Source organism: Pholis gunnellus, assembly GCF_910591455.1.
Source record: "Pholis gunnellus genome assembly, chromosome: 10".
Taxonomy (NCBI): Eukaryota; Metazoa; Chordata; class Actinopteri; order Perciformes; family Pholidae; genus Pholis; species Pholis gunnellus.
This window is the reverse complement of record NC_136537.1, coordinates 9,191,333-9,209,933: the sequence shown is the minus strand read 5'-3', so window position 1 is coordinate 9,209,933 and position 18,601 is coordinate 9,191,333. Positions and strand designations below refer to the sequence as shown.

Genomic DNA, 18,601 nt, shown 5'->3' with positions numbered 1-18,601 from the left:
GACCCTTTACTGCGCTTGGCTCACTTATAAAAACCAGACGGCTCAAAAACGAAACTCAGATTTCAAACGGCAGGTTGAGAGTCAAAGGAAGCGCCGCAACTTTCCAGTGAAACCAATTGGACGTTCCCACAGCGCTAACATCTGCAGGGGGCTCACAATCTTAAGCTTTAGTTCCAAATATGGCAAGAAACCACACCGATGATGATATATAAATGATATATTATATAAGATAGAAATGATATCATTCTGATCAAATATGCACTCCATGCTTTTGACTTTCCTCCGCTCTCTCCCTGCTGAGTTTCAATCCCCCCCGTTTCCTCAACCACATGGATTTTAACATCCATCCGCTATATTTATCAGAAAATTGTGCAGCAATTGCCATTGCGTGGCGCTTCACAGCGCATTCCGTGTCCAGTGTGACCCCAAAGTAAGGCCCTTAAAGCTTTCAAAAAAAATGTATTTAACAGCTATGCACTATTTATCATCCCCAAATCATGGTCATACAACCATCACTGATGGATGTTTGGCTGTCCTTTCCGTGCTCTTCCCAAAATGATGATACACCTCTGGGAGCTCTTCACCTCCCGGAGGCGGCTCTGTCAAGGCCGGGCCGCCTTTCACTGGACATAAAGCGCTAGAATATTGAATCATCACGGGTAAACGGCTTTCAAAACAATCAATTGGGAGTTGATACATTTCCTCAACCAGCAAATAAGGTGGGCTTCACTTGGTCGGGCTGAGGGGGGGGGCTGACCCTTGAACTGCTGAGCTGAGAATTTGTGGGCTCTCTGGGTGATTTTTTTTGCTTCCCCGCTGCAGTGGGTGATTTACAACCCCGTCTGCTGTAGAGCGTCTAGGGCCGGAGCCGGGATTAGACTGTGACCAGCACCAGAGCCCACGGATCACCATAAATCTCCGCTGATTGAATGCAAATTGGAAAAGCGCACCATGTATGTCAGTATACATCATGAGAATAAAGCTTGCACAACAAACGCACGCACACACACGCCATGCACATGCCTATTCTCCAAATATGTAAGCCTTATTTCATGTGCATGTTTTTTCGTACGTGTACATGCGAGTGTTTACGTGGGGAGCAGGCAGAAATTTATGGGCTACATGGTGGCGAACACATTTGCATTATAAATCTCAATTACACAGCATTATTTGTTTACCAGTCGGCTCCGATGGAATTCTCATAAGGTGCCCTGCAGAGGAGGCTCATAAATTCTTAATAGACTGCAGTGCAGACCTTTGTACGGCACTGACCTAAATCCTGCAGCTCGTCTCTGCGCCGCACTCGTTTCTTTAAAACTGTAACGAGGCTCCGTTACACATGTCCGACTGTGTTTTCAGAAAAAAAACGCCCAAAACCAGACCCGCGTCTCGGTTGAAACACGATACGCACGCGAGAAGAAAAAAAAAAAAAAAAAGAAACACGAGATGACACGGTGCCCGCCAAGGAGAAGCGTGCGGTGAAGATGCTGTGCTATCAGTCTGGGACCATCTGCTGATGTGTTTTATGTGAGGAGTAAACCCTCACAGGCCCTCACAAGGCCAGAGGCACAGAGCACAAGTGATTAATATGCCTCGGCTAATGAGCAGTCCCAGCATTGCCTTCGCTCCTCTGACTCTACAGTCAGTGTGTGTGTGTGTGTGTGTGTGTGTGTGTGTGTGTGTGTGTGTGTGTGTGTGTGTGTGTGTGTGTGTGTGTGTGTGTGTGCATCCTGGTTGGTGATTGCTGCTCCAGTATTTGGACCATCCCAACACGCCATGCCTTCGCTGTAAGTGTGCGCCGGTGGCCTCTCCTGCTTTGTTAAGAGAGACGGCCCTAAATATAAACCGCCTGTGTAAATAAATACTTTCTTTTATTTTTTTTAAACTGCCACCTGGCAATTACACTGCTAATTAAAAGGCGAAGCACTCTTAATGGATTCGTCTCTCAGGAGGGACGTTCCTCACTCCCCCCCACCCATCTACTATCTCTCTCCATCGTTCTCCGGCCCGCCCCGTGTCCATCCCCGGGAGCCCCGGCTGATGTGTTAACGGGTGAGTGTCGCCTGATCCGCCGGTGTTTTGGTCTCTGCTCAGATGGAAAGGCTACGAGGGGGACAGCTGGACGGGTTCAGAGGCTGGGGGGGGGGGGGGGGGGGGGGGTCCTCATGCCTGGCAAAGGCTACTGTTCCAACAGCCAAAGCTCTTCATTTATTCATACTTTGAGTGCTTCAAAATCCAATACCCCCCCTAATAGTGTACACACTCGCAAACATATCTGCACAGAGGACGACATAAAGCAACGAGTCACCGACAAACAGTCGCACAAAGCTAACACATCCGTACACATGTGCCAGTGGAGAGGCGGGCCAGTCAACAGACGTGTTCCTGTGCAGGCACAAACACACACACACACACACACACACACACACACACACACACACACACACACACATCTGTTTTCTTTGGGGGATAACACTGTTTTTCGTTAAAGTGAATAAGCATCTTCAAAAGCGGCAGTGAGGCATTAAAAAAAGTCACTTTCCAGAACGGCTTATTCCCCATTCAGATGATGCGGATGCAATTAGGTCAGAACAGATAAGATTTTTCACTTTGTGATAGACACGGGCCTGTAATATCAGAGGTCACCTTAAATAAAATATCTGACGTGCATGACAATGTGCAGATCTGAGCACACAGTTGGCAGAGGAAGAATGTAGACTCTAATGAAAATATATATATATATTTTCATCAGACTAGGAGGGACTTAATCTACGTCTTAAGTCCTCTTGGAATAGGAGCACAATTTATGGAAAACAGTGTTTTATAAGCCTGGGATTTATACCCCCCCCAAGTATCACTACATGTGGAATATAGTTCACAATTGCCCCAGAATATCTCTGCTCATTACACAAAGAAACCGTAGAAAAAAAGCTTTGATTTAAAACTTGAACTACATAATGCTGAAATCAATTATTAACCACTGCCTTGTGTAGGCAAATCTGGGCTGTTTAGAGATAAATATGTATTGTGCTAAGTGGATTCAAACTTGTGTTAATGACAAATGCATATAGCATCAGAATCCATGTGTCGCAGTCAGCCATGAGACATTAATCTTGAGTTACTTAAAGAGGCTTAAAGCTGTTTGTTTTGCCAACATATCAGCGGAGATGTCAACAAAACCAGGACAAGAGACACCGACAAGAGACACCGACAACGCCTCCAACGCTATCGAAAATTGAAATCTTACAGCAAACATCTAAAGCCAGTGTTTGCCTTTTTTCTGAGCGACCGTGTGCGCGTGTTTGGATAGAAACGGAGGGAACCCGCACAGCTGCTTCCATCTGAACCACGGGAGCAACCAAATGACGGGATAAGACCTCGATCTGACAACGTCACAACTTAACTCTTCCGTGATTTAACAACAAAGTGTGTCCACAAGGTGCAGACAACGAGACCATAAGTCCCCGCTGAAGAGATGGCGAATGAATAAGTTGGGGGATAAATCATGTACGGCGTCTCTCTGGGGGAGCGGTACAGTGCAAGTATTTAAGTGAAATATGAAGGCAGGGATAATTGAATGTGTGTTTCCCCCAATGTCAAGGACCATAGTCTCTGGGGTAAGGGAGAGATGTGGAGGGATGATGGAATTGGGAGAGTGGGAGATGGAAGAACAAGAGGGAGAGGGGCGGGGGTTTGATCCTGAAAGAAATTGTCAAAGACTGGCAAGGGGCGTCTCATGAATAACACAAATCATAGCAGTGGTTAACATCTGAAGCGCTCTGATGTGCGAGCCTTCACTTGGAGATGCTCCAAACGGTGCAAATGAGACAAACGTGAATTAAAAATAAAATGTGTGCAAAACTTGCAAAATTGCACGATGATTTGTAACTTGTTTTTGTATACAGCTCTTAAAGTATTAAGATGACAGAATACGCCGAGAGAAAAGTTTACCTCCTACTCTTTAAATGTTCCCTTATTTGTCCCATGTTATCGACTCTAATCATCGAGCGGGGCCGGCGGCACAAAAAGGTGTAGTCTACATCAAACCCTGTGGGACGGAGGTTCATTAAGGACTCACGTTGTCAGCGATGGTGCGGCCCAGCTTGTCCATTCGTGATCCGGCCTCGGCAATTTTCTTGGCAGCGCTGATGACATCGGAGGTATTCTTCAGAGGCCCTTTCCCCCTGGAGGAGAAAACAGTGGAAAGGTCAGTCACCGCTTCTGATCTCATTGGATATGCAGGCGCAGCGTGTTATTCACGGGGCGGCTGTTTGTTGTGGATAGAGAAGCGCGACTTGTGGGACCGGTTCAGCGGGACGAGTCACAGATATATACGTGCACATGCTGGCGCACAGATCGCTCCGCACACATAAAACAGTAACAGTCTGGCACCGTACTGTTCAGTCAGAGCTGAGCACGTTTTATAAGCCATTAAACGCAGAGGGGCAGCCTTCACTGTCGGGGCCGTCCTTAAAGATCGGGACCATGGCGCTGTACTACCAGTCTTTTCGAGCACCATCAACCCACTTATAAAATTAAAGGTGTTTTGTTTCGTATCATCAAGCACATGATTGATAAAACATGTTGGTATCATATTCAGGGATTGAAGAGGCCATCGTGTTATAGTGCCGTATGCTTTCTATCATAACAGAAATTCTTACTTTGTACCTTGTATTATAAACTATGAACAAAAAATGATAAAGAGCAACTTAAAAAAGTGGAGCTCATCTTCTCCATGGTCAGAGCATTACCTGCAGCAGATGGCAGACTGCACACTCACAGTTTGGAGAAGCAGACTGGCACAGAAGCTCAGCAATGTGCTGCTTGGCCCCTTTTATTCAAGCAGCTTTGAGGGGTTTTATTAGAGGGCTAAGACGCAAATCCCACTGGTGTTCGTGTCTGTTGGTGGAGGAATGTCGGTTGCCCTCAAAAAAACGCTACAAGCACACCAGCAGGTCGTTTTGGGCCAAGTAAGGGGACGAAGAGGGAGGAGAGAACCATTCAAATTTACTGTGGGCAATGTCCTCGTGTAAAGCATCCATCGTTGACCATTCGAGAGCCGAACGAGGCCCGTCCCGAGTACAGGTCAGTTAAGCCCCGACCCGGCCCACCGTAAAAGCTCGTCGGCCATTTGAGTTTGTTTTCTGCCCCCACAAGGGACTCTGGGACACAGTTGGCATGAGGCTCAAATTGGATCCAAAGCTGCTCTCTCCAGGCTAAAAAAAATGAGCCATCCAACCCAGAACAGATGGATTTCTGTGTTCTGTTCTCTCGCTTCCTCTTCCCTCCCCTCCCATCCCATCCCCGACCCTTCTCGCGTCTCGCTCTCCCCTCTGCTGCTCTGCTGTAAAGCAAGTCCGGGTCCTAGCGGGAGAGGCCACGCGTCAGAGAGCACAGACTGGAAGCTCTCCGGGGACGAGCCAACCCCTGGAGACAAAGCTGCAGGCATTGTGATGGCTTCTGGGAAGGGAGGGGAGGGGGTTAGTCTGCATGGAGGGAGTTTAATAGAGTGTCACTAGTGTTTTGTTGTAGTTTGCCTCAATAGAAAATCACAACATCATGAATACAGCAACCACTGTTTTCTCCCTAAACCACTGTTGTCCCTCTTAAATGCCTTTCCTGAGCCCTTAGAAATAAAGAGCCAGCTGCCGAGTCTCTTCACCTTCTCCAGCTCGGCCTCGGTGGCCGAGTAAGAAGCAATGGGCGAAAAAGCACAAAGAGGCCACGGAGAGGGACAAGCAGGCGGCTGACAGGAGCACACCCTGGTACGACTTCCGTAGCGGGTTTCGCACACGGAGAATAAACCGGCGGACTTCAGGTCCGGTGGCAGCTGCAGGCGTCCAGATGGGTGTAAGCCACATCGGGCACAGAACGCCACTCCGAGACAGGTGGCTCTCAAATATGTTGCGTGTTTTCCAAAAGCCACACATGCCTTATTCATGAGTGCCGCCAAAACAGCCACGAGCGACTCAGGAGTCGCAGAGAATGCCTCTCACTCTCTCTGTGTGCAGAGAGGTCCAGAACGATTACCTCACACGGCATTAACCTTGGCGGGGGCTTTGCGCCGGCTCGAGGTTGAGGGGGCAATAATCGGAGCCTGGCTGAATTAGTCAGCGACTGACCTTCCATGCTCCTCACAATGTGAGGATATATATTCCTCCATGTGTGGCTCTTCAGCCGCTCACTGGCATAGACCAGCGTCAATCCAAAGTCTCGCAGCGCTACATAAGAAAAGTCACAATACTAAGTTCTGGTATGAGCCCATAAATTATAATAACTGCACCATTAAAAACACAGGAACAAAAAGCCTTATTAACTCCTTTTCTAGTGGAAATAACCGTGGAGAATAATATGTCCTTAAAACTGAACACGGCCATATTGATCTTCACTAAGGTCGGACATAATAAAGCTCGACCTCAAACCCGGCATGAATATTACTCAACATTATTGTTTTGAGGGAATTAAAACCTCTGCAAAACCCCCCCCCCCCCAAAAAAAACATCCTTTAGAATTCTATATTTTTTCAAAAAAATGTGAGCCCAGATGCTAATTGGCTTCTATGTGCACATGAAATCGGCTCGGGGAAAAAGAAATAATGCATTTCCAATACATGTGTAATTTGGAAAAACCTTAGCCACTGATGAGATTGAACTATGAAATGGCATTCCATATTAAAAACATCTGGGGGGGGTTTGGAGAAGATTGAGGGTTCGTTATTAAATCCTGGATGAAGTATGCAGAGGGTGAGAGGCTTGGGTGCTTTTTATGGTTTAAAATCCAGCCACTGCCTATAAAAATGCCTCGTGGCGCATCCAAAAGAAATGAGCATGTCACTACTTGTATCGCTCGAGCGTAGGCGACTGAAGTCGTTGACATGTTGATGCATCTCAGTACTAAAGAAAAACGCTGACAATCGATGTTGTATTCTCAAAAAATAGTTTTTGTTTTGCCAATCTAGCTTTGTTGTTTTTGATTGAAAAAAAACAACCATTTATGGAATCATAGAAAATAAATAAAAGGTACTTGATTAAGAGTAATACAGTGTTAGGCCTGGAATGGCGTATATAGAGAAAATGTTTTCCCACAAATGCAGTTTGAAAAAGCTTCAACGGGTTGTTTTCCTTGTTGGAACGATCTGTTTCATTTTAACTCCGAGGTTCTGCTCTGTACTGTACAACTGAGAAAGAAGGAGCCTTGACGTTTGATATAAAGATGTCACTGCAATCAATAACCTCTTAAAATATATACACACAGCTGACGCCATCTAATAAAGAAACACGGAGGAGGGCACTCTTCAGGTGGAAGCAGCGGCATTTGCATCTCATTTACATGCGCGTCTCTACAGTCCATGTAATGCGAAAGGCAGCAATTTCTTCTTCCTCCCCCCCTTCGGTCCTTTGGATGAATGAACCGCATATAAGAAACTGCAGGGTTCTGTGTGACCTCAGTCAGCGCTAGTATTTAAATCTCTGCCACAGCTTTCCAGTGTTGCACTTCTTTGGCCGGGGAGACGGGATGTTTGACCCATTCAGCAGCCGAAGACGTTTCATCATTACGGATGTGACTCAGAGGACATTTTGTGGCCAACTCTGACTAACTCACTTGGAAATGTAAAAGAAAAAAAAAAAGGCACAGTCATACGAATACAGTCAGCCAATCAGAACGTCTCCTCACAGCCCACACACACACACCAACACATTAACGCACTCACACAGTTTGAGCTAGACATAGCGATGCTGTCCAACCCTGATGAGGAATTGTCATATTGGCGACAAAAGCCAATGTCACGTGCACACCTGCGTGCACACTATCGCCAACAATAACAGAGCCAGTACCTCCTATAATAAACATCCTCCTAGTTGTGTCTATCCTGTTTTTTAAGGGTTTTACAAACACTACTTGGCAAATGAAACATGTTACAATATCACAAATCATTACATTGATGTCGTCAGTACCAAAGTATTGATTCATTTGACATATCTTCTGTTTCTATTTCGTGCCCTCCTCTCCCTTACATTTGGATCACTGATGTTTGTAAGGCCCCTGTGATGTTGATTAAATCCAAACACATTTTTCATCTCCCTCGAGTAGTTGGTTTCACTTTTGAGATTTGCCAAACAGCACTTCTGCAGAAGTCAATATAATTATCTGACACATGAAACAAGTTTGCAGCAAATAACTCTGCTTGTAACCGCGGATGTCAGACACACTTAATGCTTATTTATTCACCGCAAAGATGTTTCTGGTACAAGTGCAAATAGTGATTCCTGAGATGTTTTCCTGTTCACCGTTATTCTACCGGTCTTAATTGAACCACTGGCGAGGGTGAACGTGGCCCCTTTACAGCAGCTCTGCTGAGTGAGACGGTCCATTTACGATTTTACAGCGCACGCCCGGCTTTATTCCTGTAGCAGCGTATTAAGATTAGGGGGAGGAAGGAAAAATAATCAAGGAGGAAATCCTACCTACAGTGCTGCTTAAGGAAAATGAAGAGCGCTGAAGCGTGAACAGTAGTGTTAAACCGGGTGCATAGTAGTGTGCAGATATGGGCAAATGTTGGGGAAACAAATGTGGGCTTATTGGGCGATTGTATTTGGCTTAACTTAAACGTGCATTCTGCTTGAGTTGCACAACTATTGGAACGTTAATGCGACGACGGTAGAGTGGCACGTGCGTATCGACCCTGTGACACTTCAAAAACACACAGCCGTACTACAAACCATTCATTCAGATCTCTGAGGCCAGAAGAACGTCTGCAATTACCAGAATGCAGACATCATTTGCGATGGGGAGAGAAAAAAAGGAAAAAAGGTCTCTGGATGTGCGCCAAGCTGTTAGTTCAAACTCACCTGGTGAAGTCTGTCATCTCCATCATGATCATGCACATCTGCTTGGCCAGCACGATGATGTCGTTGCCGCTGTCGTCCCACTTGGATACCTCGGCATCCAGCTTGCTCTTCTCTTCCTGGAAGCTCGCCACCTGTTCGGCAATCTTCGCCCTCTGCTCCTGGGGCAACTGGGCCATGATAGCCTGAAGGAGGAATTATGGGAGAGCGTACAGGGTTTAGGACACAAGACCTTGGCTTACTGTTCCCGAAGCCATTTCTGTCTCCGGGGCATTTTTTTTTAGTTTGACAGCATCCTACGGCTTCTATGGACGCACGTGCGTTTTCTCGACATTTTATATTTTCTCCGGTACAGCTCGGCCACAAATGTGTCCTGAATAAAGCTTATAATGTTGAGTTTTTTTATTTTACCTTTTTATGAGGACACTCACTTGGTTATTTCACTCTTAGAGCTGAATTTTAGCCATCAAAATGAATGGCAACAGGCCTGCTGGAGACTGAAAAATGACTACTGTCTTTTCTGTAAATAGATGTCGTCATCACAAACAGTGCTCGGAGATGGACATTTTGCTGATTAGTCCAGGTTAAGTGGGGACTGTGATTTATTTTTGTTGGTTTCAACCACAAAAGCTGGGGTTCAAAACAGGGTTCACCGCCGCTAAGTAATAGCACGTGACATCTTCTGGGGAAAGAAAAATATACATTTATTGAACTCTACGCCTCTGGTCACTGGAGAAGATCAATAACAGGGCATTTGTCTTGCACTACTTAATATCCAGCGCAAATGTGTTTAGCACCATTTCTATCCATCCTCTTGGGCTTGACGGTTAAAAGGGCAGCTTCCAAACAGGCAATCAGACATTCGATGAATGAGCCTGTGAGGCAGAAGCGGGCCGACACTTAAGAGCAGGAAATGGAATATCATCGCGAGAGCGTCAATTCCATTACTGGTTAAAAAGGACTCCAGAGTCACCTAAGCTTGAATAAAGCAGTTCGGTGCTAAGATGAAAAGCCTCCGCCTAACAAAGCAGCCAGATGATCTTTGGTGAACACAACAAACGGCCACGGCGGCTTACTGGCGGATCAATCGGCCAACAGGGATTTCATTTTCGATTCAATTATTACTTCGTGTTTTTCTAAACACTTACTTTCATTTCTTATGAAGAGGGCAAACAATAGAGAGTCTTTTCAGGTCTAAACGGAACATTCAACATATCAAATTCACTGGTTCAGACGTGGACATGATATTTGAAAAATAATAACGGCTTACATAATTGAAATTCTGAAAAATGTCAAAAAGGTCTGGAGGATGTCATCCACAAATAGCTACTCAGAGAGCTGCTATGACGGTCTGTTATCGGACTAGAGGCTACGGTTTAATGAAGCCTTCTAAAGTCTTGAACTGTACCTACCTGAACCACTCTTTTTAAACACCATACACGAGACCCGGCTGGAGGAAACACTTGGGTCACACTAGTTATGGAGGCGCCAAGCTAACTGTGCGTGAGCCATTAACAATAAGGATGGGGAGGGTTTGAAAGAACATCGGCTCTGACAACACTAACATGAGCGTACACTTACAGAAGAATGTACTATTACTTTCTACCACCACAGCCTTGAGAATGAGAAATGAAATTGCTCTTTTGATGACAATATTCAACTCCACAACGCTGCTAGTAAACATTTAACAATCTTCTTATGCTATAGGAAATATTAAAGTATGTGTACTTTTAACATGGATGTGTATTTTCATTTGCACCTATCTCACATGATGCTATTTGACAGCTAAAGATTTTTTAAAAAGGCAAGAGATGCGACTCAGGCATGTCTGGAAATACTACAGAAGGACGTCGTCTGACAGCTTACCCGTGCACTCTGGCCGGCAAAATGCTGGTCATCCTCCGTCTGCACGCTGGTCCTGCTGCGGACGTCAAAGTCTTCAGTCTCAAAGTCAGAGTCGTCCAACTCCTCTGGAGTCTGTAACGGATCCACAGAGAGGGGCAAAGGAGGAGAGAAGAAACAAGGGACAGGGGGTCAGGAAAAAAAGCTGTTAGTCGTATGTGGAGAACATTAAATAACATTGGCACGCTACGGCCTTTTAAGCACTATCAAAAAACCAACCTGCTTACTATCTGTGAGAAATGCCTCGACGCTGCCAGCCAGGGCAGCCTCAGATAAATTGTCTTTCGCTCGGGCGGCTTGGTACAAGAAACCGTAAACTCAAAATGAATTTGTAAATCAAGTGTAATGTGCTGCCTGTGCATTTTGAGAGGGGAAAAATGAAGGTGCAAGCTGGCATGAAACATATTGGGAGCAAAAACGCCTCAGAGACCCATCTGTTGCTGCTATCTGTAGAGAGGCGGGTGAGGCGTGAGTTGTGTTCTTGGAAGAGTGTCGCCGCTTCACCTCGTCCCTAACTTTGAATCCAAAACGAGCAAAACGCATTTTCCCATGACTACTAATGTTCAAAAGAGCGTCTCTCTCTCTCTCTCTCGGGCTTAAGTCAAAACACAATACTGATTGACGGGGAAATGGATTTGGTGGCAACACGGGGGGGGGGGGGGGGGGGGGGGTGATGATGGACAGATAAAGGTGCATTATCACGCCTGTGCCGCTACTTGTGCTTATCCAGCTGTCTCAATACCTCCCTTCTGTAATGGATTTGGAGCCCTCGCGTCTAAAAATAGCTAAAGGTCTCCGAACAACCTTACACTGCTTTATGAAATGTAGAGATGCTCTTGTTCTCGAGGGAATAGGGAGGGGGGGGGGGGGTATAGTTTTCAGATACAGAGATGTCTGTGTGTGACTCACAGGCGTCTCTTTCAAGCCAGACAATGCTGCTCAGCGGGGCAGAGATATCACCCGCTGTGGCCCGTGCAACAGATAACCTGCGAATGTGGGAGGCTCAGAAATGAAAGCTCGCCGTGGGAGCGACGGGACACTATACTGTAGATATGCGACAACAATAGCCTGCAGTTTAATTAAGGGGTTTTGTCAAGGTGTGCCGCTGGCACAGTAAGTGAAATTTGAATGCCGTCTTTCATGCCGTGGCAAAATACGCTGGTCAATATTGAAATTTTTCGTAATGTCCAGACCCTCCACCGTCTGAAATGTTCAGTTCCAGCGGCATCAGCCTCTGTGACCACCCCACGATATCGTGACAGGGTTCAGAGCTGAAATTACAATATTGTGACAGTTTAGTATTGTCTGCTGACATAGATGTAGACACGGCATGGCATTTTTTGGTGACATTCTCCTCATCGCCTCTGTAAGTAAAGCTGTTTTTTCTTTTTTTTTTGAAGGGCAGAGACGGCACAATCACCTTGGGCCGTGACGCACCGCACAAATCATAAGGTAACGACAGCTGCCCCCTGTATCTCTCCGTCAGCAGCTCCCTGACTTTGAGACAGTTTGATGTCTGGCAGGCATATTCTGTGATAGTCGCTGGAGGTGGGGAGAGGGCTCTGTCTGCCTGTCAAATATCCGAGGGACACCCGACGGAGGCTGCCCGGGCACCACTTACAGAGGTTAAAGACTTGTCCATCTTGAGTAGCCCCAACCACACACTTGTCTGTTCTGATTTAAAGAGCGGGGCCACTGTGTCGCGCATGCATGCGAGGGTTCATAGAAGAGCGATGTGTGTGTGTGTGTGGCCATGCCCTCTGGAGAAGTTGTCTCTCGGTGTTTCTCTCTGATTTGCCACATTCCATATTTCTTTGGACTCGGCGCAGAGCGCGGTCAGTTTCACATGTGCACGGTGCCGCTGAACGGCAGCTCAGCCAAGCAAACGGTTCTTCCAAATGGAAAGGATCGTTTTTGATACACTCGTCTAATCTCATTACAAACAACAGCAATTAAGAGTGAGCTTAAGTAGATCGCTGCGCAGATGCTGCTGGAAACTACACACGGCTGAGCCAACCGAGAAACTTCCCGCTGAATTAACACCAAGAAACCTGTGAGGATTATCTCGCACACCTGATCACGAAATCCTGGCAAATCCATGAGGAACAGCAGCTTTTTTTTTTTTTTTTTTTTTTAATGGAAAACATTTAAGTTGAATCTCATCACTATCTCCGGCTCATAGTTAAGTATGGCAGAATTAATTATAAGAAAGCAAGATTTTTTTTAATAAATCCTTTCAACTCGCCCACACACACACACACACGCACACGCACACGCACACGCACACGCACACGCACACGCACACGCACACGCACACGCACCAGGTAGTGTTCAGCCCGCCCCACCGGCCCAATGTTAACAGCTTAATCAATCTGGATAACAAGAGTGAAGCTGGGGCAGAAGGAAAGTGAATGGAGTTCTCTTGCTCGCAGTCCAACTCAAGAACGCTAATTAAAACCTCCATTTTAAATCAATTGCTTATTATAATACAAATGCTGCATAATGCCCCCCCCCCCCCTCCCCCTTTCCTTTGGTTGTTGTCTGTCGAAGCAGCATTATTCATGGGAGCCCGGGCACAGTTTTGGAGCACCATTGTCAACACGAAATGTGCTGTCAAGACTAATGATTCCAATTCAAAAGATTTACGTGTTGAAAATAATGGAGGATGGCATAATACAACCAACCAGCACATTGTATCTCAACGGAGTAAATACATAATTAGCTGCTGCTACACATGAGATGATGTTTAAACTAATTCATTCCCTTCTTAATATATACAAAATCTAATTTGGCGAGTGTTGTGTAGTCAAACTATTTATACTTAAAAGCCTTAAGAACTATCAATTTCTTTCTTTTTTTAATAACTGGAGTAGGGTTTTTTTTTGTGTGTTAGCGCATTGTCAGTCAATTAGGTACCCAACTAACATCTGTCTCAGTTATAGTTCTACTCAAGCAGAGGCCATTAGCACACAGACAACGAAGGCTGTTGTTGCACTAGATTGCAAGCCGGGTCAATTAGGTCTGCTCTTGCATGAGACAAGTTAATCATTGGCTTCTCGGACAGCACGCATACACATTCTCACATTCCATTAAAAGCAGCATGTGGTGCACAGAGCAATGGAGAGATACGTATGGCGAGACGTTTGAAATATTTAAACAAAACCACACTCCTATGTGTGATTACGTTTGAGGTATCCATAATAACTAGTCCTAGTCAAAATTATACTTTTACTAGCAGGTCAGAATATCTACAACTTTGATTGTACTCGTAAATTTAGGATATCTTTAAATCCTTAAAAAGTATAAGTGGCCATTTTGACAATTAATAGCTAGACAGATATCCGTTATCTCATTCTTGCTATCCAAAAGAACATTTCAGATATCCACAATTACATTTTCCTTATCAATATATTCTAAATGACATCATGGATGTCTGGAATGTTTCTTTTTTTTTTCATTTTGGATACATGAAATCAAAATCATGACCGTTAATAATTGGATTGTAGATATCTGAAATTAGAGTTTTTCCTGGTAAGAATTCTATTGCAGATACGCAGAATGTTCATTCCAGATACCAAAAGGGCAATTGTGGATATCTCAAATTGAAAGTCCAATAAAACACATCAATGGCAAAAGTAGCGTCACTTTTCACAGGAAGGATGACGTCGTGGATACATGTCAAGGATTGAATTACGGATATCTGCGATAAATTCAAGTCTAGAATTTAAAAAGCCATTAAAACAGCTTTCCACAACATTTATATATCATTACATTACACTACAATAGCCACGGACTCTCAAAAGGTTCCTCTTCCTGTTAATACATACATAAAAATATCTGTTTTAAGCTCACGGCCGAGTGCAACTTACTCTGATCATGAGGACAGCCTTGCGAATGTCGCGAATGCCATCATATACCAGACGGGACGCGTCGATGAACTCGTTCTCATCCACGGGTAGTGAGGGGTTTGCGCTCAAGGCCTCCACCGCAGACTCCACCTGCTCCGTGAACCGTGGCATGACTGACGGAGGAGAGATGAAGGATGGGGGTTGGAAGAAGGGGGAAAAGAAAAACAATATTGATGAAGATTCACTCCAAAAAAAAACAAGAAGAAAGGTCAATGACCAGTAAGTAAGCACGGCATAAAAGAACAGACAGCAAACGCATACACCGAGTGAGAGACGACCCGTGTTATACCTCAGCTCAGCTTCCTCACTAGTTCATATCTACGGCATTCGTCCTCAGATTGAAGGGTCTCAAAAGCTACTTGACACAAACAGAGAATAATTTCTGAAATTATTACAAATGATCCCCTCAAAGAGACTAGTAAGGCCGGTGAAGATAGCGACCTCTAAATGCTTAATTAGAAAGTGTAGTTATTACATTCAGCTTTCGACAGATGGAATTGTGCACTGTTGGTCGGCTTACTTCCAGCCTTCTTGGGTTGCATGAGAAATAGGGAACAAAGTGCCCAGGGGAATATATATATATATCCCAGATTTGGCATAATAGAGTTTTCCCCAATAGAAAAGGTTAGGTTTCACAAAGCTCTCCCAGTAGGCATGTACTCTGCCCCATCCACGATATAATAACAGCTCCAGAGGGCTCTCCAGCAACATCTGCTTTAATACTATTTTAAATTCAGTATTAAGGATTCAGCTGAGCCTTCATGGGAGAGGCATGGATGCCAGGATGCAGATGTGGAGGCAGAGAGCAGCAGGAGGAAGAAGAAAATAAAAAAATAAAGAAAATGAGCTTTGGGTTCTGTGCTTGCAGAGCGTTTGTGACCTGCAGGCTTCTGTGTGGAAGTGATGTTGAAATTGAAAAATCTGGCAGGACTTTGATTGCTGACAGTGATCATTTCCCTCAACCTATTACCGATGAGTCTTTCACATTCAAAAAGACAAAAGAGCAACCAAAATGTCTTTCTGGGCTGCAGCTTCCTTTTAGTTGCATCTTTATTTCTCTCAGTGGCCCAATCCTTCGCCCAAACCCCCCACAATGTGCTTTTAAATAGAAGCCTGGAGACATCATGTGATTGGTTTTTTTTTACTGCTTTCAACATTTTGTACTCAGTCAGCCATCTAATTAAGACAAATATTGCCGTTTTTATTATTATAGTGTGTGGTGTAATACGGTCATACTTTGGATTAATCAGTGTAATTAACTTTTTGCAACTAGAATTCTTAATAAATGAACAAGGCATTTAACACCACATTTAAATACAATTACCAGTTACTTTTTTTTTTTAATTAAAAAAGAAAGAATATTTTTACTCTGAGTTAGAAAGCTTTCAAACCAGTGAAATTACATCCTCACTATTGAAAGCAAAATTCTTTTGATGAGTCTCTTAAACTTGACCCCAAGTAAACCTATGAAGATCTTAAGATTGTCGCCTGGTTACTGGTGCACAAATACCTGCCTGTATTTGTCACACCGTTGACAGTGTGCGTCAGTGCAGAGATTTGACATTAAAGAGCGATTCTGTTGAGTTGGAACCTGAATTCCATCACTTTTTTTTGTGTAGCCGACATGAGAAAAAGTGACAAAAAGTCTCACGACTGTCTTTGTCTCCAGAGCTCAGCCACAGAAAAACATCTGACTTAAGCTACAGGCCGCATATCAGGATTTTTTTTAATGGGGCTCACCCTCAAGAGGGCCCAGCCGTTTCCAAAATCTGACAACCAACAAATCCTTCTGCCGACTTGTTAGCTTGCTAGTGATGGAAGCTAACACAGATACTGGCTGATAATGAGCTAGCACAGAATATGGACAAAAACAACGTCTTGATATAGCTTGTGTGAAGATATTCGGGGGGGCTATCCGACTACTGAGTGGTGCTGACTGTGCAGATCAGTAGTGTCAGTCGAGTCGGAGCCTGTGGTTGGATCTCACAATGCAGCATTCATTATGAATACAAGTAAGGCTGTAACAGAAAAATGCACTTTCCGGAACAATTCTGGAGGTATCTGAAAAATGTTTAGTTTTTTTATAACTGCCAATAACATTCAAACTTCAAACAGCATCCACAGGAAATACAAAAAAAGCTCTTTAAGAGCAGACTTCTGAGAAATAACTGAGTGGACAGATCTGGGTGTGGTTTGGCTGGAACACTGCATCCGGCGTAGAGTGGACACAGAGCCACCCACACTCATCCCACAACGTGTTCGGCTAATTTGACACATGCTGAATTCATAATGAAGAATCTAAAATTAGCAAAATGCTCACCACGCCCTCCTCACTGACATAGATGGGAATGATTGACCCTCTTTCTCAGCACGCTGGTTTCATATACTCTATATAGTTGCATTGCTATAAAGCATAGCGTCTCCCTTTAGAATGCACCCATGAGCTTTCTCGTGCATGTGCAGAATTAAAGCAATAAAAAGAACTCGGACAGAACATGCTAAAATAATTCAAAAGCTGGAGAAGAAATCCGGGTGTGTCCAAGTCTGAGTTATGACGTTTGTAATCGTCTTAATACACATCAGAGTTATTATTTAAGTGTATGTAAATGTTGTTTTGGCAGAAATAAACTGGTCTTGGCCTCGTTACATAACTCAGTTCCTGTGTTACCTGTGTTCGTCAGCAGCTTGGTGGCCTCCAAGACCTTCTCGGTGTAGATTCCAGGTTCATAATTGTCCATTTCGCAAGTGACCACATGGACGACTCTGGCGGCGCGGCCTCGAATTGCGCCAGCAGTGCGATCCAAACCGTCGACATCTTTCTCCTGCAGAGCGATGACGCACTTATTCACATCCTCCAGGATGTGGTTCTCTGGGGGACATAAAAACAATGCAGCAGTTAGCGGTGTATACTTTTTTTTACACTACGCAAACACTTGAATCCAAACATGCCACCAGACCCAGGCCTGGATGCAGAGTGGTTAGCGAGGAAGTTAAAACTGTGTTTGGATTTGTTCTCGCCCAAGATTGGCTTTTAATCAAAGATGGAACATGTTTGTACTGGCAATAACTGAGAAAATGCCGTTAGTCAGGAAGTCCTCAGCCTTCAGTCTGTGTTTGCATAGTCCTCAAATTAAGAGGGCCACTGGGAGGCTCAAGTGTAGGATGGGGAGGGCGGAAGACAAATTCCCAGACTGCTTATTGATGTGGAGCCTGTAAAATGCAAATGTCCGCTGTGTAAATTACAGTCTGTCCTTGGCTGGAGGTGAGAGAAGTCACTCTGCTTAATGCTTAACGAGAACGCTTTGAGGGTATGCCCGACAAAACCATTTGTGCGCTTTAACACACGTGACAGGATGTCAATTTCAGACATAGTGCTGCCGACGCTTCAGTGCTTTCCTCTGTGGAGCCCAATCAGCGCCTGTATGTATGGCTCTCATCAGAAAGGACTAATACCACAGATAAGTGCCGACTGCAAATCCATCTAAATAACCGACCAAAACCCCAACCCATCCGTCAGGTTTCACATTTAAAATACATTTGAAAGAATTCCTAAAGCATCAGTGATCGAGTACAACTCACCAGACACGCAAAGGAAGTCGTCAATGGATGTGATGTCATCGACGGCGTCGGTGAGGACGCGGACCTGCTTCTCCCACTGCTCCTTGAACAGATCCATATTGTCCTGGGCCACCTTACTGTTGGGCTTGGCAGCGAGGGCTAGCGCTGCATTAATCACCTGTAATCACCCAATTACAGCCATTAAAGCTCCATTACGACACAGCCCTCAGCCACAACATTAGCATAGGTTGATTGCGCGAAGGGCCCCCCCACCACCACCACCACCACCACCCACTGTCGCACCTCAATGTTGGGACTGCAGCATGAAGCCAATTCATTCTAAGGAATGATTATAGATGGCGAGTGTTTTTTGAAGGATTGAATGAA

The 18,601-nt window shown here is 44.8% G+C and overlaps 1 protein-coding gene across 3 annotated transcripts in view; it reads right to left on the bottom strand.

The window, feature by feature from the left end:
* Positions 1 to 18,601, bottom strand: part of ctnna1 (catenin (cadherin-associated protein), alpha 1) — a 68,626-nt gene that overhangs the window by 7,687 nt on the left and 42,338 nt on the right. For all 3 annotated transcript variants that reach the window (XM_079167705.1, XM_079167707.1, XM_079167706.1), the window contains exons 11-16: positions 18,236 to 18,392; positions 17,325 to 17,525; positions 14,618 to 14,769; positions 10,713 to 10,823; positions 8,850 to 9,031; positions 4,079 to 4,184 (exon numbers count right to left, since the gene is read on the bottom strand). In XM_079167705.1, the coding sequence (XP_079023831.1) occupies positions 4,079 to 4,184; positions 8,850 to 9,031; positions 10,713 to 10,823; positions 14,618 to 14,769; positions 17,325 to 17,525; positions 18,236 to 18,392 (909 nt within the window). The remainder of the gene's footprint in view (positions 1 to 4,078; positions 4,185 to 8,849; positions 9,032 to 10,712; positions 10,824 to 14,617; positions 14,770 to 17,324; positions 17,526 to 18,235; positions 18,393 to 18,601) is intronic.